The 25,370-nt window shown below is 52.0% G+C and overlaps 1 protein-coding gene across 1 annotated transcript; it reads left to right on the forward strand.

Moving 5' to 3' along the window:
• Positions 1–251: 251 nt before the first annotated feature.
• Positions 252–24,301, forward strand: RBP1 (retinol binding protein 1). The gene is made up of 4 exons (XM_079922490.1): positions 252–716; positions 1,248–1,426; positions 21,292–21,393; positions 24,065–24,301. Exons 1-4 carry the CDS (start codon positions 644–646, stop codon positions 24,116–24,118), a joined length of 408 nt encoding a protein of 135 aa, XP_079778616.1. The 5' UTR covers positions 252–643; the 3' UTR covers positions 24,119–24,301.
• Positions 24,302–25,370: the final 1,069 nt, after the last annotated feature.

A 25,370-nucleotide genomic window follows, 5' to 3' on the forward strand; every position in this document is an offset into this window, starting at 1 on the left:
TCCCGGACCAGGGATCGAACATGTGTCCCCTGCACTGGCAGGCGGATTCTTAACCACTGTGCCACCAGGGAAGTCCCCCGGCCTTGCTTTATTTGGGGGAGGGATGTGGGGAGTGCCCCACTTTTCTTTCCCGGAGTTGAACTGCCCAGCTTTCTGGATCCTGGATCCCCACCGGCCACCCGCGCTGTAAGCCTGTAAGTGGTCTCTTTCCCTAATTACTCCAGCAAACGCAGGAGAATGTTTCCCCACCCTCAAGTGGCCGCTGAATGTGAGAAGTTCAAGGCGTTTGAAGGAATCCCGCAGGTACCGAAAAGTTGGAAACAATAAAACACCCCTCACCTCCACCGCCATCTCCTTTTCCTTCCTAGGGAAGGAAACTGAAGGTCTGAACTAGGCGGAGGCGGGCCTGGGACAACCTGGCCCTCCGACATCCCGGCCCCGCCCCGCTGAGGGGGGAGGAGCGACAGCTACGGTGGATCCTCCCGCTGGCTTTGTGCACGCTTGCAATCCAGCTGTCGCCGCCCCACGAGCCCCTGCCCCCCGAGGGCGCACATTTCCGGGCCGCCCACCACCCGGATCGCACCGCGAGCCCAGATCTGCTCCCACCCGCTCAGTCCCGGTCCGGCCCAAGTCGCCCCCTGAAATGCCGGTCGACTTTACCGGGTACTGGAAGATGCTGGCCAACGAGAATTTCGAGGAGTACCTGCGCGCGCTGGGTAAGCGCTGCCCGCCGCGCTCTGCCCGGGGCGCCCGGCCGGGCAGCTGGGGGTGGGATCCCGGCGCCCTCCCGAGCCGGCCGCCCACCCGCCTGCCTCCGCCGGCCAAGCCGCCGTCCTGAGCACCCCGACCGGGGAAGGGGCGTCTCCAGGGGTACAGCAAGTGCGAATTGGAGGACGGGGGTTATTAGGGTTCATGGTGGTCAATGTCTGATGGTTGGCTCTCGAAGTGGATAATTTCATTAGGAAAGCTGGGCTTGGCTGGCTAGCTTCAGTTTTCAAAACGTTAGCATAAGGGTAGAAAACTTTGTTGAAAAAAAAAAAGCAAAACAAAGCAAAGAAAAAAAGAAAGAAAAAGACAGACCAGCTAGCTGCACGCAGAGGCCTTGCTAATCGAGCAGAGGACCCCGATGGTTTTCTTAGGGGAGTGGGGGTGGGAGAAGCGGGCTCCTAGGGCCCGCTACCTTGGCAACAGTCCTCTGCATTTTCCAGTCAACTCTCTGCTCCTTTCTGCCCCGACACTCCCTGCAGATGTCAATGTGGCCTTGCGCAAAATCGCCAACTTGCTGAAGCCAGACAAAGAGATCGTGCAGGACGGCGACCACATGATCATCCGGACGCTGAGCACTTTTAGGAACTACATCATGGACTTCCAGGTCGGGGAGGAGTTTGAGGAGGATCTGACGGGCATAGACGACCGCAAGTGCATGGTGAGGCTTCGCGCACACCTGGGCATCTGTTGCCCAGGGGTCCTGACCGAAGGCAGGGCTAGTTCGTCTGAGAGGGGAGCAAGCGCCTTTGTGTTCTTAGGGGTCCAAGATCTTCACACTCCCAGCCCCCAAGGTAGGCAGCTCTCGACTTACCAAGCATACCCTCCGAAATGAAAGCTGTGGTTTGTTGAGTCTCTGCTCTGTCCTGGCATGGGTGCTTTATACACTTGCCTTCATCTAATCCTCATAACAACCTCTGAAGGAGGTCTCAGTACGCCCATTTTACAGATGAAGAAACAGTCTCAAAGAGACGAAGCAACATGCTCAGAGTAACCCAGCTAGGGAGGGGCTGGGCAGGAATTCCAGGCAAATCTGTTGACTGTCTTCTCTGGCTGAACTGTAGGCTGGGGGAGGAAGGAGAGAAGGGAGGAAAGCAAGATGAAACACAGGCAACCCTTCTGAAGTGTAAACTTCCTACAGGACCTAGCACGAAGCCACTCTAGGAAGCAGGGGGCACCGGGACCCTGCCTTCTGACCTGCCCCTCTTCATCCCCAAAGTGGGGTGTGGCTCCTGGCCACCCCCTTCCCTACCCTGTCCTCCACTGCCCCGAGCTTCCTTTGAAGCTTGCAGCCAACAACCTACTCAGTAGGTCAGTGCCGCAGCAGCCCAGGCCAGAGGAGGCAACAGTGGGGGAAGGGAGTGAGCCCCCTGCCCCCAAGGGTGGGAAGCTGGTGACCCGGAGACCCCAATTAGCGCCACCACAGCAGCCTCCGGAAGGTCAGCCCGGGGCCTCCGTCAACATTCTTGGGGTCGCTGGGAGGTCAGGGTGCTCCGGGTCTCCCTTTCCCAGTCTTGGGTCCAGAGCTAGCTCACTCCCACCCCCAGGGAGCTGCTTTGCTTACTGATAAGCTTCTCCCCGACGCCTCTTCCCCTCCCCCTCCTACCCTTTACTGAGAGTCTGCTCCGTGCCCTGCACTGTGCCGGCTGTTTTCCACCACAGCCCCGTGAGGGAGGGGTTAGTAATCCCATATTTTACAATGACTGAGGCTCCCAGAGGAGATTCCAGAGACCGCACTTTGAGGCCCACACTCCCGCTCGGGGCCAGGCTCCTCTGTGGCTACCCTTTGCAGAAACCAGGTGTCTGGGGTTTGTCAGGGCTGTGGTTGAAGGAGTGCCGGTGTCTGGGGATGAGGAACCCCGGGCCAGGATGACTCACCCCCCTACTTGTTGATTCATCTGAAGGGGATCTGAGTTAGTGTCTGAGTCTGCGCTCGGAATGGTGGCGGAAGAGGGGGTGGCCGCCAGGGAGGATCCTTGGAGAGGCCACCGCGGGGACAAAACACTACTGTTGTAGGGAAATGTCAGGTTGTGCCAGCCCACTCTTGAGGTACTTGCAGGGCACAGCACACATCTCTATGTATTTTGGGTCACTGCCACCTGTGGAATGTGCTGGCCTGTACTTACTTGGCTAACTGCCTTCGCTGTTTCATTCCCACCCTCATCCATTACTGTATGAAACATTTATTGATCACCTAGTAACACTAGTTAATATAGGCAGACCTCGGAGATATTGCAGGTTCAGCCCCAGACCCCCGCAATAAAACGAACATCCCAATAAAGCAAGTGACACGAAGTTTTCTGTTTCCCAGTGCATATCAAACTTACGGTTACACTATACTGTGGTCTATTAAGCGTGCAGTAGTATTCTGTGTAAACAGCAGTGTATATACCTTACTTAAAAACTACTTTAGGGACTTCCCTGGCGGTCCAGTAGTTTATACCCCACACCTCTAAACCAGGAGGCACGGGTTCGAGCCCTGGTCGGGGAACTAAGATCCCACAGGTGGCACGGCCAAAAAAAAAAAAAGAAAAACTCCTTTATAGCTAAAAAAATGCTCACCATCATCTGAGCCTTTGGCAAGTCGTAATCTTTTTGCAATAGTAATGTCAAAGATCACTGATCACAGATCACCATAACAAATAACGAAAAAGTTTGAAATACTGCGGGAATTACCAAAATGTGACACAGAGACCCAAAGTGAGCAAATGCTGTTGGGAAGACGGTACCAACAGACTTGCTTGATGAAAGTTGCCACAAACCTTTAATTTGTAAAAAGCACAATATCTTTGAAGTGCAGTAAAACAAGGTATGCCTGTACTCTTCAAGTGCTGAAGTACCTTTCCCATTTTATTTTAACTCAGTGAATCTTCACAATGCTGGTTTCAACCCCATTTTACAGATAAGAAAACCAAGGCAGGATTTCTTGTTGGGTGACCTTGGGAGGTTAAGGAAGTGGCAGAGGGAGGATTTGAATGCGGTCTGACCCAGCGGAACATGTCACAATCTCTGATGTCCAGGAACTCACAGTCTTTGTGGTAGAGACAGACGCACACACAGTCAGAACACAGTGTGATCAGTGGTGACAAAGGGAAGCTCCAGAGGAGGGCAGCTTGGAAGGAATTCTGGAGGTGGTGACTTCTCCACTTACTTGTAACAAAAAAGAGGTGGGGGGCTTCCCTGGTGGCGCAGTGGTTGAGAGTCCGCCTGCCGATGCAGGGGACACGGGTTCGTGCCCCGGTCCGGGAAGATCCCACATGCCGCGGAGCGGCTGGGCCCGTGAGCCATGGCCGCTGAGTCTGCACATCCGGAGCCTGTGCTCCACAACGGGAGAGGCCACAACAGTGAGAGACCCGCGTACCACAAAAAAAAAAAAGTGGTGGAAGGGATGGGTTTGGACACAAAGGAAGGGGCACACGGCCCCCCTCTTTTTTTGGCCATTAAGCATTAGGACAGTGGTAGGTGAACAGATCAGGGAGCCCAGCAGCTGGGCAAACTCAATGACATTGTATGAGGACTCGTGGTCACCTTTGCTGTCCCAGAACTCAGGGCAGCCCCCTCCCAAGTATTATAGATGGCATGAGCTAACCGTGCTGTTGCCTGTTGGGAGGATGGACGGCCCTCTGCTCTGGCCTTCCCTTGGCCCTTGCACTGCAGAGAAGCCCTTCTCCCCTGCTGCCCAGCTGGAGGGGGGCCACAGGGAAGAGCACGGCTGGGGGAGAGCCTAGGTTAATAGAATGATGGCAACTGTCCAGCCTCGTGCTTGTGAATGAAGGGGAGCTGCCTGCAATAGACCACATGGCCAAGGCCTGGAGGGTCCTCGGGGACCCCCCTCGCGGGGTCCTGGGCAAGGTGGTTGCCAAAGAGAATGCACCACTACCCCTTCTGCTCCCCGTGCTCTGCAGCCACCAGCCGGGAGCAGTGGCCGGAGGAAGCCAGCTCTCAGCATCAGGTTGGCCTCATTCTAACATGTACTTCCCAGCACATTACAAGGATCTCATTGCTCACCTGTTGTGTTCATTCCTTTCTTGGTCCTATAAGCATTTTGTGGTGCTCACTCTGTCTTTGCGGCCCTTGTGTTACTAAGATGAATCGCACAAGAGTCCCGCCCTCGTGGAGTTCAGTGTAGTGGGGGCAGCAGACCAAAGCAGTCACTCATACTGAGATGGTGTGTTGATGGGGAAGGACAGGCAGAGAAGGGCCCCCCGGGTCTGGGAGGTCAGGGGCTGTTCCCACAGGAAGTAGAGTCTGAGTAGTGGCTTGACGGATAGGCAGGAATTAGGCAAACAGAAAGGGGACGAGAGGAAGGCCAAGGCCAAGAGAACAGCACTTGGTAGGTGCTATTTCAGACCTGTCCCACACCAGCCCTGGGCTCAAGCCCGGGGTCACAGAGGCAGCAAGGCCTCCTGGAGCACCCAGGCCAGTGGAGGAGACAGACACAGCCTCAGGCCATTACAGCCCAGTGCAGTGATGGAAGCACAGCAGGCTAGGAGGGCAGGGATGGGGGAATGGGGGACAGGCAGTGGTCAGGGAGGGCTCCCAGGAGGAGGTGACGGCTGAGGGGGCCTTGAAGGACAAGTAAGAATTAGGGCGGATGTGGAGTGCATTTCAGGTGAAGGGAACCACGTGCACAAAGGCCCAGAGGTCAGAAAAGGCCTGGCTGGAAGGGGTTTCATCCGGGACAGAGGTGCAGTCTGCAAAGACTTCATGTGACCAGAGTGCGGGGTGTGGCTGGGGAAGAGGGCAGTGCTGAGGACCCAGTGGGGAGCCTGGATGTGGCCCCGACAGGCCCCAGGGAGCCTTCTGGGAGAGGCGTGGTCAGGCTGCCATCCTCCGCAAAGGGCCCGGAGGCTCAGAGAGCTCTGCTCCTGCCTCTTTCCGTGGGAACCTTATCTGTCTTCTGGAACAGCAGCCAGAGGATGAAATCTGGCCTGCAGATGTGTTTTGTTTGGCTCACACAATGTTTGACAAATTTAAGAGCCAGTTGCCAATGATTGCCAAAGATTGTAAGATGTCATAGAAAAATCCATATTTCCGGCTGTTTGTACCCCAGTAAAATCAAGACTGCTGAAAATGCTGGGTGCCCTTTTATTCCTGCACCCTGTGGATGCCCAGGACACTGTCGCAGCTCCTTCTTTAAGATGGGACCTTCTCCACTCTTCCGCAGCCCTCCCCCCACCCTGGTACCTAAAGTCAAGGATCAAACAGCCGCACGTCATTGTTTGCACCGTGTGTTCCTTAGAGCAGTGGTTCCCGAAGCTGAGACTGGCGGCGGCAGCAGCAGCAGCGTGAGAACTTGTTAGAAACACAGATTCTCCAGCCAGACCCCTGGTGGATCAGAAACTCTGGGAGCGGGGCCAGCAATCTGGGTTTCAATAAGCCCATCAGGTGGTTCTGGTGCAACTAAACCTTGAGAACCACCGCTTTGGAGAAAAGAAACCTCTCTGTACCTGTGTCTCTGTAAAAAGTGGACAACACTCATGATGTTTCTTAGGCACTCAGGTGTAGAGGGCCCCATGCTGGCTTAGTCCGTCGCTGGACCCCTGTGGACATGGTAGTCCATGCCCAGAACCACCTGAAATGGCTCTGCGGTTTCTCCCCAGGCTGATGGGTTGAGGGGCTCAGATCCGTGTAGCCGGGATCGCTCAGCTCCCATTTGCAGTCTTTTCTCTTCAGGTCTTTACATGACCACAAGTAGCCAGGGCTGTGGTTTTGGTAGAAGTGTATCAAGACTGGACTCAGCTTTTCTCCGCCGCCTCCTGCGCGCCTTTACCCATTAAAATGAAATCTCAGGCCCAGTTTGAAACCAGTATTATTTATCGAATCTAGCAGATGGAGGCTTTGGCAGGGTGGGGACCTTCCAAAAAGGAGATGCTCCTTGGCTTCAAATACCGTTCCCCACGCCGGGGCCAGGGAGCCCTTCGGCACAAGGAATGATCGGGTTCCTGGTTCCCAGCTCCCCCGGCACAAGCAGCTTTTGTGGGAGAAGACGAGCGTCGGCAGGATTCCCAGCCGGGAGCCTGGCTCTGCATGGTGGGGGCAGAAGGGCCATTTGTCGTCCCTGTGGACACCAGGTCAGGTTTTCCCTGGGGGAGGCAGCTATGTTCACCTCCTCCCAGGCTGAGGCCTTGGCTTCATCTCCAGCCTTGAACTCAGGATGACCCCTTCCACAGAGCCTGCCTTCCACTTCCAGCCCTCTGTTGCTTTGTTTTCACTGTAAAAGGAAAAAAAGAATTCAAATGGCACAGGAGAAAGGGGACTGAAAAGGAAAGGACCCCTTCCCTTACTTGGCCTCATTCCCACCCCCCAGAGGTCATCACTGTTACTGTTTCTGGTGGATCTGTGCAGAAATCTTCCTCGAATATAGAAGCCATCCAGCCATGTAGTTATTGAGAAGGTGATTTGTCAGTATTTGTATCTAAAGCCGAAAAAGACAGAAAGAGGGAGAGACAGAGAGAGAGAGAGAAAGAAGAAAGGGAGGAAGGAAGGAAAGAAGAAAGAAAGAAAAAAAATCTACTTCTTAGCACATTGTTTTCTCACTCGATGATATTTCTTAGGCATCTTTCCATATCAGCACTTACATGTTTCCTTCCCGTCCCTCCCTGACTTACCTTCCTCCATCCATCCATTCATCTAAGTATGGTAATACATGATATCTACCAAACTGCTGTTAATGCTTTGGTTTAAATTCTTTTGCCAGCTTTCTTCTGATCCTATTCTTGATTCATTAAAGAGGTTTGTTTTTTTTTTTTTTTTTTGGTTCTTATTTTAAAAAACACGATGCCAAAGGCAGAATTCACTCCCTGGGCTGCAGAGCTGAGAATGCCATTGGATTTGGAAGCCTTCTGAGAGCCGCCCCTGCTCAGATCAGGCCCCCAGCATTTGGCAGGGTCTTTTCCAGGAAGGAAACACAGAGTCTCTTTCATGTCTGAGCTAAAGTTCTTCGACCTTTGAAATCGGTGTCAGCAGCATACTTTTGAGGATTACAAAGGGAAGAATTAAAGCAACCCAAATAAAATGCACAAAGTAACTTTCAAGAATCACACTTGTTTGTCAGGTTTTGTTTTTTGTTAGGCAGGAGCAAAGGAAAATAACGCGCTAAATCCTGACTGAGTGCCATGCTTGTCCCAGATGATTGTAGCACTTGTTCTCTTTTGGTCCCCACAGCAAATGCTGTTCAGTGAGTATCATGATGCCCATTTTACAGACGGGAATCTGAGGCTCCGAGCTGAGGAACCTTTTCAGCCCAAGGTCATCCAGCCAGCTGGTGGCAGAGGAAGGGTTCTAACTAGTTTACTTATAAAGCTATTACGAGGTCTCCTATGGAGCTCTGCTGAGTTCCTTACTGTGAGGCTCATCGCAACCTGGAGGTGAGCACAGACAGTACTGACAAGGCTTGGGGGTGTGGAGAAGGAGTGCTGGTAGTGGAGTCAGACATCTGGTTTTAAATCCTCCTCTATTACTTAGTTAACAAAGTGACCTTAAATGACTGGACCCGCTGCCTCTGTTTTCACATCTGCAAAATGGGTACCATGATTGCTGCTTCACCTGGCTCACAGCAAATTCTGAGGACCATGGTGATAGCACAGAAGACAGGGCCTGGTGAAGCCACAAAACTATGTGCGATAAGTGGGCAAAGCCCTTCTGATACCCTAGACTGCAGGCAAAGCGAACTTGTGTTGGCCAGATGTTTACTGGAGGATTACAGCTGTTTGTTTTCCTGACCGTCATTGCTCCCCTTATTTGGTGGGAATGACCCCTACTTACCTGTGGGTTCTGGTGAAGCTGCAAATCCCAGTACATTGTGTCTCCCGGGATGAGCACCTTAAACCAGGGCCATGACAGTATCCCGTGGCCTGTCCCATGACTGTGCGTTTGACCTGCACTGGGCCAGTCGTACGTTTCCTGCCACCCTCCATGGCTGCATGCAGAAATCCAACAGAAGGAAAAAATAAGATGAGGCTGGTAGATAAGCAGAAATGAGAGAGAGAGAGAGAGAAACCTCAGCATCGGAGGGTTGCTGGAACTCCTGACACTTAATGCCATTCTGAGACTTTTCGTCTGTACTTGAACCAGCAAATACATGCCCTTTCTTTCCCCTGAAACTATTTGAACTGGTTTCCTGTCACTTGCACCTAGAAACATCCTATGACATACAGAGCCCCCAGATCATAGGTTAAAAACCACGTAAGTAGTTAAAGCAGTAGTTCTCAGACTTGAACTTGCCCCACATCCAGAGTTTCTGATTCAGAAGGTCTAGAGTAGGGACCAAGAACTTTTCTAACAAGTTCCTGACTAATGCCGATGCCGTGGGTTCAAAGATCGTGCTTGTGATAACTACTAAGAAAGAGAAATGAGGGAGTGGGCTGGCCCACACCCGGGTTCCAGTGATATTCTCGTCATGATTCAGTGTAATAAGCCTGTGCTGGGGTTAAGGGTGCCCAGTTATGGGGGATGAATGAGAGTGAAGGGATGCAGTCCCTGTGGATGGAGTCTGCCTGGGGACACCAAACTTGCAGCAGCCCATGATGGTTTGCAACTGAGTGTCCGAGTAAGTGATACCAGTAGTGTGTTCAGCTGGACAAGCGTGGGATACAGCAGAGCAACGGGGAGCCTTGGCTTTGAGATGAACCTGGATTTGAATCCTGGGTCCACTCTCCAACTGTGTTTCCTTGGGGAAGGTACTCTATCCCTCTGGACTTCAGTGTCCTCATTTGTGAAAAGGAACCAGAGGTAGCACCACTGATGGGATGTTGTGAAAATTAAATGTGGTGATGAATTATTTCAAATTTCTATTGCTATGTAACAAACCACTTCAAAACTTAGTGCTCCGAAACAATAACAGTTGTTTATTTTCTTCATGAATCTGCAGTTAGGGCAGGGCTCAAAGGGGATGACTTGTCCCTGTGGCATGCCATGTCCGTGAGGCGTTGGAGGGTCCACTTTCCAGGTGGCTCACTCATACTCACTCTCTACTGGCTGATTGAGCTTCCTTACAACATGGCAGTCGGGTTCTAAGAACGAGAGGGCCAAGAGAACAAGGCAGAGTGTATGACATTCTTATAATCTACTTAGCCTCTGAAGTCATATAGCAAGGATTTTGCCATACTCTGTTGGTTGAAGCAGTCACAAAGGCCCACCCGTCTTCCCAAGGAAGGGGACATGGACTCCACATCTCAGTGGGGGAGCACGTCGGGTGGAAGATACTTTAGAAAAGTTCAGTGTGCTCTATGCAAACTAAGCTGTGACCACAGTGCCTGATGTCCAGTGAGTACACAGTGGGAGTTGGAATATTATTCTCTGGCTGAAGTTTGCAGGTCTGTCAGGGCTGGGCTCTCGTTTCTGGCTGGTCTCAAGTAGCAGCAGAGCCCACAAGGACTCCGTGGGGGTGGGAGAAGGTATGTGGTGCCTGGAGCTGGGCCTCTGCAGGCAGGGTGAGAACTCCACCTCCCTGGGCTGCCTGCCACCCAAGGCAGGCCCTGCACGGGAGGCTGGCGTGTGAGTTGAAGGGGGAAAGGATGGCCTCAGAGTGTTGGGAGTGGTGCAGGCCTTCACCTTCAGCCCTGCACCCACCTCCAAAAGTACTTGATATATGTTATGTATTCAGCCCTCCAACAATCCTAGCACAGAGGGGCTACTCTCCCATTTAACAGACAGGGACCTGAGGTCCTGCCAGGGTCGCACTCCCAGTTCACTACAGCCCAGGGACTGAACTTCAGATCTCTCTGACTCCCAACTTTGTGTGGTTTACAGAACAGACTGCCTTCTGCTGGTGTCCCTAAGTGCCCAGGAACCACAGGCCATTAGAGTGACTGTGGGTTTTTAATTCCGTAGACCACTAGGTAGCCATGAAAGTGATCGCTGTGAAGATAAATGGAAAGTGTTTATGGGCAATCAGTCCACAAGTTCCGTAGATTCTGCTTCTTAATCTCTCTCTCCCCTTTCCCCATCTTCTGAATATCTCTTGCCTGTAATAATAATAACAGTTAATGTCTCTCATGCTTACTATGTGCCAGGCTTGGCGCTGCTGGACGAGACCTGCGGCTTCCGGGCTGAGGGCAGCTGTTCCTGGCCCTCCTCTAAGCTCTTACTTGTTCACAGCCCATCTCCCTCTGAGGCAAGACCTGGCAGTCCGGCTGTGTCATAACCGGTTCAGTCCATGAACCAGACTGTCATCTTTGGAATCCCATCTCCGCCAGTTACAAACTGGGTGGCATTAAGCAAGTTACTTCACCTCCCTGTGCCTTCACTTGTCTGTGAGATGGGGGTTATTATCAAGTAAGGGATCTACTTCACAAGCTACTTCACGATGAGGATTAGACGCAAGAAAGCCTGCAGTCAACTGCTCCATCAATCCGAGCTGTTATTAGTAATTCTCTCGCCGTGTAAACTGTGTGCTCCAGAAGACAAATTCTGGAGGTGGCGATGTGTGAAGGGACAGCTGGCCATCCAGGGAAGAGCTAGCGGGGTTACATGTGCAGAGGCTGGCCTGAAAGGGCACTTTTCTCTCCACCCTGATGGAGGACGGTGCGGGGCAGTGGGGTGGGCCGCAAGGCCAAGAGCAGAGGGGAAACCAGTGCTTACTGAGAGTCCAGAGCTGCAACAGGTCCTTGCAACCCCTTGTTTCATTTCATCCTGGTGGCTCTGTTCTGTGGTGGGACTCATTAGCCCCATTTTGCAGATGAAAAAATGGAGGCTCAAAAGGTAAATTGCTGGGGTCACCCAGCTAGAAAGAGGTGGGGATGGATTGGAGCTCAGGCCCGCCTCTATCCAAGGCCATCTTCAGGTCCCTCCTGAACGCCCAGCTCAGTCAGGCAAGCTGCTGTCTGCTGGCCAGACGAGCCCCACAGCCTGCCAGGTTCAATGGCAGTGGCATCCAGGGCAGCAAGATGTTCATGTGGGAGCAGTAGGCAGGATATGGGTTCAGAGCTGGGGAGAAGGGGGTTGAAACCATGATTCATGCTCTTCCTGGCATGATGACTAAGCACTCCAGGCCTCAGAAACTCGGGGCTAATGTCACTCCAGTGGTTAACTTGTGTATATAAGACTAATCTATGGACGAAGAAACATATGCCTGGGATATTTTGTCATTTAAAAAAAGGTGTAAATTACAAGAGTACCCCTAGAATGTTTTCTGCCAACAGAATCATTCATTCTGTTGATTCAACAAGTGGTAATGTGCATTTTCTCTGCCATAGACTCTAAGGTAGGGGCTGGTATCCTACAGTGAATAAAAGGATTCCAGAGCCCAGAGAACTCTTGGTCAAGAGATCCTGACCTGCTCCCGCTTCCCTGGTTACTGAGCAACCATCTTTTATCTTCTGGGAACTGTTTGTTTCTGTTCGCCTTGAAAGATAAAAGATAGGGGCCAGAGGCTCTCGTGGAAGAGATGAGGCCTTGGGTGGGCTCTGCCCCCCTGAGCCCCTCTGAGCACCTTCTGGCAGGACGGCCCCTCCTTTATTCCACCCCCACTGCAGGTGAACCTGAGAATAGGCCGATTTCTTACACTTGCCCAAGCAGCAGAGCCAGCTCCGCCCGCCAGCTGAGCAAATATTTGGATTTTTCCATTGTACCAGGTTTGGCCGGTTGGAGCCACATAGGTGTGAAGTGAGGAAGAAGAGATGCTGGTAACTTCTAGGGTCGGAGGTGCAGGATCACACTCCCTGGGGAGTGTCCAGCCTGGCAAAGCCCATTCAGAAGCCTCACTCATGCAGCCCCTGACCTCCCTGCATCTGTGCAGGCTGTCCCCTCTGCCTGGGATTCCCTCGTTCCTCTTTTCCAGTTTCTACTTCTTCACCTAACTCTCTTGACGTGTTTTGGTGTCGGTTCCAGCGTTACCTCCTCCGGGAAGCCTTCCCTGATGGACCTCTGTCTCTACTTCAGAGGCGGATGAGGTGCCTTCCCACTTCCAAAATCACCATCACCTGCCTCTAGCCAGCACTTGCCGTTTTGCTGGAATTCTCTGTCTGCTTGTCTTCAATAGTCTGTGAGCTCCTGAGAACAGAATCCTCACCTTCCCTGCCTCTCTCTCTAGCACACGAGGCTGGTGTGCAGGTGTGGCACCCGCATTTGCTGAATGATGCTTCCTTACGCAGAACCAAGATGCAAAGTCTTACTGCTCATTCAAGGGTCAGCTTAGACCAGGGAACCGCAGAGCTCAGTAGCCAAGAGCATGGGCTGTAGAGTCAAACCTCATCTCTGTACTTCATGGCTGGGTGACCTTAAAGCCTCAGTCTCCACATCTGTAAAATGGGGAGAAGCATAACTGCTCCAGGAGGTTTAAAGAATCAACTTGATATGACCCACGCTTTAATACCCTGCCCAGCACATAGTGAGTGTTAAATAGATGGTTTTAGGGTGATGACGGTGATGGTGATAATGACAGTGCTGTTATTACTTACACCGGGAAGTACCCAGCACACCACACACAGGTGCTGTTGATGCCAGTTTACATGCGTGTCTTCCCTCCAGCCTGAGCTGCTCCACGGCAGAGCTTGGGTCCAGCCCAGCCTTAGGGCCACCCTCAGTGCTGGGCCCCTGCAATGACTGAGCCCAGTCCCACAGGATCCCTGTGACCTTCTCCAGCCTCACTTCCCCCCCACCCCCCGCATCCAGAACCTTGGCCTCATGGGGCCTTGAGCTCTCTGACGGTTTGTTGTTTTAAAATTAAGCCTGGGCGCTTTCTGGAATGTTTAAGGAATTTAAAATATTTCATGTCAACATGAGTCTTAACATTTTATCATTTAGTTTGTCCTAAGAATCGTGTTATCATTTGCTGTCCGCTTCTTCATGGTGTTGGAATCACATTTGCCCATGCGCACGAAGGCCTGCTGTGGCTTTACTGGTCTGTAGCTGTTGCTTCTAATGGCTTTTATGTGCCTAGTTACTCGTTCGTGTTTTAAGGCCTCATTAATCTGGTTTTAATATGCTTACAGAATGAATCGGCTTTTCCCCCGAATGTGCTGATTTTAGGTCATTGCCATTCCCCTGGGAAAGGATCAGCGGCTCACCCAACCTGACCTCCCAGGCAGGGCAGCTCAGGGACTCAGCCAGAAAGAACTGGGTTCAAATGATGGCTCAAGCCCTAACCCCAAGGAGGCTTGGGCTGGTTACTTAACAAGGCTAATTTTGATTGGCTCTAAATCCTGAGGTGGAAAGCCCCCAGCACCATACCTGGCACTTGGCAGGTCCTCAGTTACCTTCCCTGCCCTTCCCGCCCACCCACGTATTTCACAGGCACCGGAGGCTGAGAACCTTCTCGTTATTCCAGAAACCCTCAAAGGGTGAAGCACACTGTAACATCAAGCTCCAGGAGGAATGGCCAGTTTGTATCTTTTAGCGATTCACGTCATGCTAGAAAGTGTCTAGTCACTGTCTGGTTTTTCAATTTTCCCCTTAAATTTAAAGAGCACAGGCTTGGGAGTCAGACCTGGGTCAGTCCTGGCTCTGCCCTTTGCAAGGAGAACCACCATGGACAAGACCTCCCCTCTGAGGACCTGGCTCTGGAACCACAGAGACAGTAAGGTCCAGTCCCAGCCCTCTGGGAAGCGGCTCTGTAAGCAGAGGGCCTCCCAGAGCTGGGCGGGCGAGTTGTGGGGACCGCTGATCCATTTTCCCCCTGCTCACGAGAGTGGATGTTTGGGGCACGCGGGAGCTTTAAGGAACGTCACAAATTCTTGGCAGCCAAGTTGAATCCCACTATTTGTGGTTCATGCCAGGTCACTGCCAAGAGATGGGTCCATTTAGTGGGAATGGTCTGTCACTCCCAGTATAGGTCACTCATACAGGGTGAGGGGCCTCGAGGCTTCCCTGGAGCCAGCTTCCCCAGGCTGCCTGCGGGAGCTGAGTTTTCTATGTCACCCCAGGGCCAGCTCGAGTTTCTAAGTGGTCAGGGGAGCTGGATAACGGCTTTTGAAGTGACAGTCCCCTGTCAGAGTAATACAAAGCTGTCTTCACTCACCTTTTGGTGCATGTATCTCCGGGAGAGCTGCTGACAAGGCCAAAGTGTTGGAGGTTATTCGTTTTTAATAGAAAAGTGAGACCGGCTTTGCTTTAGAACCAGCTGCCCTGGGCACCAGCTCTTTTGCAGACTTCAGATGGTCTAGGCAGTGAGAATTACCGTTGGGAGGGGAGTTGAAGGTGGCCATACTTTCCCCTTGTTCTTGGGTTTGTCTGGACTTCATTTCCAAGATGGAGTTCCCAGAAGTGGGGTGCTGGGCAGCTCTGCCTATCCCCGTGGTTGGTACCATGCCCACCTCAGCCCGCACTGGCATCTGCCTTCCTGTGTCACTTGAAAAGCACCAGAAACATCTTCTTGCCTGAAACTCCCCCACTAGACCCTGATTAAATGGATTAAGCAATGGTGAGTGTCCAAGCTGGGCAACCGAATTGAATGACCTCTTAAGGACCCTTTCAGATCTGCATTCACGGGGCAAGCTGAGCCTCGTCCCAGACTTTGCCTGGTGTGGCAGAGGTGGCCGCTCACCACAGAGGGAGGTCACAGAAGGAGTCCTCGTTATCAGAAGCTATGTTTTGTGTCACAAGAAAACAAGTGACGATTGTTTGCTATATCCCCCTCCCAACGTTCTTTCTTTTGCTTCTTTCCTCTCATTTGTTTGTAGGTGATGGTCCTCCTCCCTGACTCCCCGCCCCCCTTTTCTGTTCTTAGGACAAATCTGATCCTCTGGGAAATGGCTGGCTTATTCCCACAGGGTACAAAGCTTAGAAAGGAAAATCCACGCCCACCCCATGTGAACGTGGAACAGCAACGTGGGAGAACTAAATCGCATTTTCAGAACCATCGCGGCTGTCAGTGGGGAGTCTCCAAATAGATCTTCTGCTTAAACAAAGACTAATTAAATTTAGGGGAAGCGGACATCGCGGGGCTCCTGGGCACCCGGCTCAGCAGGCAGCCCCTGCAGGGTCTCCTCCTGGATCCAAGTCTCCCGGAAAAGAAGGAGCTCCTGAAACATTTAGCCATGGTGAATGGCTTGTCCGTCACTTCTTCACAAATCTCCGACTTAGAAAAGAAAGGCTCTAGTTATTGTTCAGCTTCTATAGGCAAATCCCCCCCCCGCCTTATCTAAGCTCTGGACATCGTGATTACCATGACCTCGGGCCCCCTGTGCCAGCCCTATGCATTTCATGTATATTTTCTCTCCTCCTCCGCATACACTGGTAAAGTAGGTCTTGCAGTTATCCAAAGCCACATAACAAACCACCGCAAAACGCGATACGTTAAAACAGCCGCCACGTGCTCTCAGGATGCTGTAGGTTGATTCAGTGTCCACGGCTCCGTGTGACTACCTTCAGCTAAAGGCTCGGTTGGGGCGACCAACAGACTGTCACAGCCTCTGGCAGTGACTGCTTTCTCATCATCTGGGGCTTATCATGTGGGCTTTCACTCTAATAGAATAGCCTTCACTTCCTTAAAGCACAGCAGCTCGGTTCCAAGAGGCGAGGGTCCCGAGAGGACGAGCCCCCAGCGCACAAGGGCTTTTGAAGGCGCCTCTTACCCCACGCTGGCTGCTGTCCTGTTGGCCAGAGCGAGTCGCGAAGCCAAGGTCAGAATCAGTGTGGGCGGGGCCTCACAAGGGCGTGAATGTCATGTGACCCATTGGGAGCCCCGATGGAAGAGTCTGCCATAGCAGGTACCCTGAATCCCCCTTTTGTGGATGAGGGCACTGAGGCTCAGAGAGGTTCATCCTATTGCCCAAGGTCATTCCACACAGTTAGGGACAGAGGACCCAGGTCTGTTGACGATGCTGTCAACACTGGGTCAACCTGATACAGGGTGGGAGGGCGGCAGGTACCTGAAGCCCAGGGTAAATTACAGCTGAGCTTCCCAAAGGACAGCCCAGCAGACTCCCTGGCCCACTGGGGAGTGTTCCACCCAGCAGATCAGAGCCACGGGGCTATGTGAGGGCGCAGGCAGCATTGGGGGGCATTGAAAACATGCTCCAGGCCACAGTCCCAGTTATAGTCTGGCGCTATGGCCCTGTCTACCCCCCAGCCTCGTACTTGCCCCTCCTTCAGCACTGATCTGCTTGTCGTTATTCACTCTGTCTGGGATGCCTTCCCACTTTAAAAACCTAGCTGTGTTTCCTCTGAGAATGAGGGGCCCTCCTGGGCACTGCAGCCCCTGTGCTTCCCCTGATGGCAGCACCTACCACACTGAGCCGTAACTGCCTGGCAATTCTCTGTCTGCCCGTCTCTTCGGTGATCTATTAGCCCAGGGGCCTTCAGGACTCTGGCTCCCAGCACCCCACACCCAGCAATGGTTGGGCTAAACTGAAGTGTGTTCCTCCCGGGGCTGCTCAGTCTTAGCATAATGCCCATGTTTTCTCTGCACCCCCCAAAAACTGAGCAGACATCGGTTGGGTGCATAGCCTGGCCTGGGAAACAAGGGGGCACTGAGTCACGCAAGGCCCATGTTCCAGCCCAAATTGTTTTCCTCATTAGCTGGGTGACACCGAGAAAGTCACCTAACCTCTCTGAGCTCAGCCTCCTCTGTATATCCAATACAGACGAGAATAGTCTCTTTTCTGTCCCACTCACTCTGGGTCAAGGGTCAGCGGGAACTCGGGGCTTGAGAAAGTGCCTGCTCTGGACACTGACATAGCATTGGTGCATTAAGGACCCCTCTCTTTGAGGGTCTGATTTGTTGGGCTCTAAGAAAGGGTTCTCTATGCTCAAAGAGCCTTCCGCTCCCTGAATCCCTCGATCTATCATGAAGCCTGAAATGGCACCATCCATCATTCTTTTGGTGAGGTATTTTGATTATCTACATCCAAACGGTCCTTGTTAAAAGATGCTAAATGAATCCGAAAGTGTAACATGTTAGCACAGGAGCAAAGCCTGCTTTACTGGGTTTTTTTAAATTAAATTAAAATTTTTTTATATACAGCAGGGTCTTATTAGTTATCTATTTTATACATGTAAGTGTATATATGTCAATCCCAATCTCCCTAGCCTGCCTTACTATTTTTTTTTTTAGATTTTTTTTTAAATTTATTTTTGTCTGTGTTGGGTCTTCGTTGCTGCACGCGGGCTTCTATTGCTGCGGTGAGTGGGGGCTACTCTTTGTTGCAGTAAGCAGGCTTTTCCTTGTGATGGCGTCTCTTGTTGCAGAGCACAGGCTCTAGGTGCACAGGCTTCAGTAGTTGTGGCACGTGGGCTCAGTAGTTGTGGTGCACGGACTTAGCTGCTCCACGGCATGTGAGATCTTACCAGACCAGGGCTCGAACCCATGTCCCCTGCATTGGCAGGCAGATTCTTAACCACTGCACCACCAGGGAAGCACCTAACCTGCTTTACTATTAATGAACATCTCTTTCATGCTCGTTCTCTGACATTGACTTTGGAAGGGAAGCAGGTGTGAGCCTTTTGGAGATCAAGGTGGTGATCCTTATCAAAAGCCTTAAAAATACGCTCACTCTTTCATGCGACAATTTTTCCTCCGGAAATTTATTCTAAAGAAACGTTGTGCTCAAAACTGTATACAAGGAAGTCTTCTTTGTAGTAGCACAGAATTATAAATAACCTAAAAGTCCAAGAATGGGTAATGGGCTAAATAAGTATGTATGTACAATGAAATACTACCAGAATTGTCCTCATGGGCCTGTGACCAGTACAGTCCCAGAGGCTTCTGTGCCCAGAAGGGCCCCTCACTTGGTTTAATGCTCTGCTGTCACTGTCTTAAAATTCTTAATCGTTTTTTAAAAAGGAGGCTTCATTTTCATTTTGTGCTAGGTGGGCACTACAAATTACATAGCCATTTCCTAAATATTATATAACAATTAAAATAATGCTTATGAAGAATATCTGTTGAAGTGGAAAATTGCTTCTATTAAGTGAAGAAACTAGAGTGCAAAACCATAAATGATGAAATCCGAACTTTTTAAAAACAAAAATATGTGTGTGCGTGTGTGTGTACACACACACACGCACACACATATAAAGACTGGACAGAAATACACCAAAATCTAATTATCTCTGAAGAAGCAAGATTTTAGGTATTCTTGTTACTACTCTATTCTTTTTTGAGCTTTTCTCGAGTTTTCCAGGACAGAGGGTATGAACATGCTCATAGACTCTAATATTTCCGGTAGAGACAGAAGTGTATCTATTATAACTGAGCACCAGTGAGTCTCTCTTGGCCTCTGATAGCGTCTGGAGCCCTCAGTGTGCAGGGTAGACTTCTGGATAAACTCATGAAGAGAAGCTCAGTGGATGAGGAGGCCAAGTGTTCTTACGAGCTCCTTGAAGTTGAGGACCGTCTGATTTCAGTCCCCACCTCCCTTCACAGTCTGGGCATGGACAAGGCACCCAGTGAATGGGCATCTTGTCGGTGGCCTGAGGTCGTTAGTGGCCTTTACCCTCGACCCACCTCGTCAGACATTCACTTCATTCTATCCTGACTTGGAGGTGGGACCTTCTTTCCGGCTTGGGGCTGGACATGTGCCCCGAGTGATCTGTGCACCAGGGAGAGGAACCGCCTGCCCCCCACCAGGTCCTCCTGTGCCCCTCTCCCTCTGGGCTCCAGGAGCAGAGGGCAGATTGATGCCTGTGCAGAGCTGGGGGCACACTGGCTCCACCTGTCCCCCTTGTGCCCGCCTCTCATTGCATTCTTCATCCCAACAGTAGAGGGCGGTAGAGATCCACAAGCTCAGGCGTGAGACTGGGGGTTGGGGAGGAAGGGGGAGGTGGTGCTCCCTAGGGAGAGGCCCACTCACTCCACACCCATTTCCCAGATTCTTCTTTCTCTCCTAAATCTTTATCAGGCTCTAGCTGCCTGTTCTCTCAGCTGAGCATGGCAGGAACAGAAGAATCCTAGAACCTTACCTCTGTAAAGCCAAGGCCTCTGAGTTCATGGCCTCTGACACCTCACATGACAGATGGGTGAGGGGGGGCCAGAGCAGTGATGAACTTGCTCAGAGCCACACAGTGAAGGGGCAAATGAGGTTCTAACCTCTACAGGGGGAGGCGGGGCCCATGTGGATGGGAGGTGGGTAGCTGCAGATATGGGAGATGCCCACTGCACACAGGTCCTAGTCTAGACCTGTGTGAGCTCCTGGACCATCTCCCCTCTACATTCCAGCACTTCGAGCCCTGTATTTCTGGGTGGGTCCATGTGCACAGGCTGGGCCTCCTCCTGCTGTCTGTCTGCCCTTCAGCACGCCCAGTACTTGGCGGGGCACGCGGGGCTCAGGGAAGATGTGAGCGCTCAAAGGTGGGGCCGGAGGCAGGGGTGGAGGCCAGACGGGCGGGCAGACCGGGGGCTTCCTCCTCTTTCCCCCACGGTCCCCTGGAATGTGGAACCTGCCTGAGGAGCTTCCTGAGCACGCCCCGCGCTGTTCAGTCTCTGTGCCTTCGTCTGGTCGTGGTCCGCGGAGAAACGCTCTCTCCCAGCGCCTGCTTGTCTCTGCTTCCGCTTCGCTCTCCTGTCTTTCAAAGCCCAGCCTGGTGCCTTCTCCTGCCAGCGCCTCCCTTCCCTGAGTCTCCTCTGGGCTCCCGCAGCCTCTGGTCTGTAACTCTGGTGACGCTGGGCACCTAGGGAGGCAGCGTAGTCCAGCGGGGAGGGGAACCTCTGAACATCACAGATCCGTGTTCTGATCTCGCTCTGCCATTGACACCTGGGGGGACTTGGCAAGCACCGTAGCCTGATCTGTAGAGCAGAGCTGCTAGCCCATGCTCCACGTGGACATCATGAGGATCCAGTCAGCGCCGAGAGTGCCTGGAAGAGCTGCCGTTTGTCCCCGCAGAGGGTGATGTATATCTAAGGTCATTCTCCAGGCAGTGAAAAGATGTTTGAGACGGGTAGGGGGGCCTCTTTTTTGGTGTCCCAAGACCTTGCAAAGGTTGAAACAGTGAATGAATGAATGAATGAATGAATGAATGTCTGGGGATGAGCAGGATATTCTAAGAAGTCTACCTCTCACCACCGAGATGCAGGCCAGCAGCCCTCACGCACCCCCAAACCCCGTGTGCGCTCAACCCTCAGAAACCCCTCCTCCCTTCCCAGCCCCATTCTCAGCCTTTGCACTGACAGCTCCTGCCCCAGTGACTTTTTCTCCCCTAATTATCCATTTAAATGAAATTTATGAAGGTTTTTGTGAATTTTAAAACCGATTTGCGGGCTTCCCTGGTGGCACAGTGGTTGAGAGTCCGCCTGCCGATGCAGGGGACACGGGTTCGTGACCCGGTCCGGGAAGATCTCACATGCCGCGGAGCGGCTGGGCCCGTGAGCCATGGCCGCTGAGCCTGCGCGTCCGGAGCCTGTTGCTCCGCAACGGGACAGGCCACAGCAATAAGAGGCCCGCGTACCGAAAAAAAAAAAAAAAAAAAAAAAAACCGATTTGCCTGCTTTAATAAGAGCACGTCATGGACAAGGAGTATGAGGCTGCAGATTTTCTGAAATGAAATTGACTTGAGCGCACCCTGGATTCTCAAGGTTGGGGCTGCCCCTCCCCCAGCGCCCAGGGGCTGCTGGCTCCAGACTGACAACTGTGGTTTTTGGCTCCACAGACCACGGTGAGCTGGGACGGGGACAAGCTCGAGTGTGTGCAGAAGGGCGAGAAGGAGGGACGTGGCTGGACCCAGTGGATTGAGGGTGACGAGCTGCACCTGGTAGGTTCCGGGGGTACGGGGGTAGGTAAGCCAAGCTGGGCCCCAGAGGGCCTGGTCATGTTGGGGTCTGGATGGACTTTGGAAGTATGCGCCATGGGTGGACCTTGGTTCTGCTCTGAAGCTTCACTTCCAAGGCCCTGGGGAAGATGCTTGAGTGACTTTAAAAACTGAGCAATGTGTTTTCAAGGTCTAGGCTGACCCACTTGTCCAATCAGAGGGAGGAGGTGAGGAGATGCATCTGCTAAGCATGAGATGTGGAGCATTCTGTATCTCTTTCCATTGTCTCAGCAGCTCAATGGGCCAGGTACTGTTAAGGTTCTTATTTTGGAGATGAGGACACAGAGGCTCACATCCAAGTAACACAGCCAGAAGATAGCAGAACTTACATTTGCTCCCAAATGATACCTGTTTTCACGATGTCAAATTGTGGCTAGCCAGAGCCAGGCGAGTTCTCTAAGCTTCTCAAGACATGATCTTGTTACCTGAAAATTGGGTTCACCTCTTGGTGGGTGTCGAGCCAAAAGATACAAGCGAGCCAGCGATCCGGAGAAGGAAGGGTTTATTACTTGGATCAAGTGAGGAGAACACCGGGGACCTTTCCCAAAGCTGTGTCTCCCTGAACAGCAAAATTGGGGAAGTTCTAAACCAAGGGCACATGTGTATTCATGAAGGGGCTTGAGCAGAGAATTCAGCATTGAAATGAGGCAAAGGTCAACAGAGTCCAAGCTTCTTTTTTTTTTTTTTTTTTTGCGGTACTTGGGCCTCTCACTGTTGTGGCCTCTCCCGTTGCGGAGCACAGGCTCCGGACGCACAGGCTCAGCGGCCATGGCTCATGGGCCCAGCCGCTCCGCGGCATGTGGGATCCTCCCGGACCGGGTCACGAACCCGTGTCGAACCCGTGTCCCCTGCATCGGCAGGCGGACTCTCAACCACTGTGCCACCAGGGAAGCCCCAAGCTTTAATTGATTGAAGTCATGAGGGTCAGAAAAGGTCCACATCATAATCCCATCCTCCACCTGGGTGGAGGCCTTAGTTCCCGAGGAGCTCAAAGCTGGTTATGTGTATTCCTTGAGGAAGAACCAAGCCTCTGTTTTATCACTGAACTGTGATAAACTGTGATAAACAAGTCCCTGAACTTGACTGCTTTTCCTTGGTTCCTGCAGTTCTTCACTTCCCTTAAGATCAGTAATTACTGAGACCTGTTCAAGGGCAAGCACTGTAGCCAGGCTTAGATCACAAAATGGCTCAGGCCAAAAATGGCTTCTTTATGTCCGGGCACTCCCTACCCTATCTGCTTACAATCTGTACAATCTAGGTTGGAGGAGGAGAAGCCTTTCTCGGCTCAGGTGTGGGCCCCACTCACCCTGTCCTCCAGCCTTGGGATCGCTCGTCAAAGCCACTTCTACTCTATCCATTGTCTGGAAAAAGCATATCCAAATCCAGAGTAGGGGCCTTAGCCTCTGGGGGGCTAAAAATAACACCTGCCGTCTGAGCAGAGACCCCCTGTCATTCCTTCTGCCGCCTTGGAACTCCCCAGCTACTTTCCTTCTGAGAAAGGAGCCTCGTCCAGGTGACCTGGGGTCTATTCTGACTCACCGCGTACTTTTGGGGAGGTGCCTTTCTTCCCTCAACCTCATCTGCAAAACGCCATCCTAGTCCATAGGGCTCCTGCCAAGGTCAGGGTCTGCAGGAGCTTTGGGACATGTGAGCGCTGAGAGGAGACACATCATATTCAGAGGCAGCGTCGGCTCGTGTAGAGCCTGGGCTGCAATGTCTGACCTTGAGCCTTTCTCCCTCCTGGGCCTCTGCTTCCTCAACTGCAGAGCAATGAGGGTAGGTTATGTGATCTCCACTGGCCCTGTCAGCTCAGTAGTTCTGTGGCTTTTTGCCAGAGGTTGCAAAGTGCGGGCCACAGGCCTCTTTTATTTGGCCATCCGTGGGCTTCAAATTTCTTCAGCTAGTAATTTAAAAATTGGGAGATGTCACATAAATATTCAGATTTCTAGACTCCTACCAGAACAAACAAACAAAAAGCTTCGCAGGTGTGGGACACTGTGCTGTCATTCTTGCTGGCAACACTCAGCAGGGGTTGCCCTGGAGGCAGAGCATGGGCTTTCTTAGCTGCATTTAGCACTACCCTGGAGCTTTTAAAAATAGCAATTCCAGGACCTCACCCTCTGAGATACTGATACCAGTGTAGCCTAGAACCCAGGCATTTTTCAAACTCCCCCAGTAACTCTAATGTGCAGCTGAAGCTTGGAACCACCATACTGGTTTGCAACCCTGGTCTGCAGTGACCCCTTTGGGGGTTGAGCCTTGTGTCTGGCCCTGATTTCTTGCAGCCCTGCACACAGACTCTGACCTGGGCTCAGGCCTGACGTTCTTAAAGCCTTTGGCTTGTCGAGGGTAGTAGACGGAGGGAGGCATCTGAGAGTCCTGTCAGTCAGCTCTGAGCCACATCTGCCTCCAGCCAGCTCTGTCTAGAGTGCATAGCCAAGACCGATGTCCACTGATCCAGTTCAACTGACTCGCCAAGGAATTGTCTAGTTCAGACCAACTCTTGGGGAGAAATAACAGTCACGGAGTATTTTCCAAGTCCCTGCCCCTGGATCCTCTGAGCCCCAAGTGTGACCTTGCTTTGGCCAATAACAAGAATCTGTTTTCGTTTCAGGAGATGAGAGTGCAGGGTGTGGTCTGCAAGCAAGTATTCAAAAAGGTGAACTGAAGCCTGAACATACCTTAGTCTCGAGGAATGAGTGGCATGGAAGGGGGGGCAGGGTCCCCCCTCTCTGCTCAGCATGGGGCAGAGAGCCAGCCTGCATCTGTTAGCAGAGTCTGTCTCTCCCGGCTTTGTCTCTTTCCCTTTTCTTCAAACGAAGCCATCCCAATAAAAGTGGTCTCTGCTCGATATGTCTATTTTGGAAAAGCTTTGAAACCCCACTGTGCTCACATTTTCTCTGAAGGCTTCTGAAGCTGTGCTCTTGACGCCAGCCCTGAGCAGATGGGAGAGATTCAGCCACACGCCTGCAGATTTGGTCCTGATGTTACACCTGTACGGTCTCTCTCCAGGGCACAGGCCTGGGTCGCGGGTCTGTGGCCTGACATTCAGCCATCTGTGTTTTAAGTACCTACCGTATCATATGTCCAGTCAGGGCCCAGGTGTAGCGAGTGCCGGAAGCAGGCCAGGATGCCCTCTACCTCGGAACTTAGAGTCTTCTTAAGGTCAGACCAACAGTGACTTCATGACTGCACTTACAAGTGCACAAGAGATGCTCCAAAAGTTGTTTGTAAGCGAAATGGAACTGGATAGAATTTTAAACTCAAAGCTGGAATGAGGTGAACATTAATGAAAGACAATTGCCAATTGGATTTAATTTCAGAGATGTCATGAATACACACCTCATCACCCCAAAACCATCCGCACCCCATCTATGGGCTTATGTAAAGCCTTCCTCTTCACTGTTACGGATGAGGCATAACTTGCCAATCCCCCTGGAAGAAGAAAAGCAGCCTCATGTTCTCACTAAAGTGTAAATGACTGCTAGCTGTGCCTTTGCCTAAAGAAATGGGGACACTGAGCGAGGAGGGGGGACACCATGGGTAGGAAGAACCCCTGGGAAAGGAAAGACTCACATTGAGGACCCTGAACACCAAACCTGCCCAGGCTGGGCCCCGCCCTTTGGGAAGAGCGCTGGGTTAGGAGTCAGATGTGCTGGGATGGAATCCCAACACCACCACTCACAGGGCTACCACACCGCTCTGGACCTCACGTCTCTAGTCAGAAACTCACAGTAATAATCCCGCTCCCTTCCTACACAGATAGGTTCGTGAGGTTTGTCATGCATATAAAACTTGTAGGCTGCCCAGTGCTAAATCAGTGGCTCTCAGACTTAGCTAAATCTTAGAACTACCTGGGGAGCTTTTAAAATTCCGTGGACCCAGGCCGCTACCCAGGACCAATTACATCAGAATGTCTT

Source organism: Stenella coeruleoalba (assembly GCF_951394435.1).
Source record: "Stenella coeruleoalba genome assembly, chromosome: 5".
NCBI classification, from domain to species: Eukaryota; Metazoa; Chordata; class Mammalia; order Artiodactyla; family Delphinidae; genus Stenella; species Stenella coeruleoalba.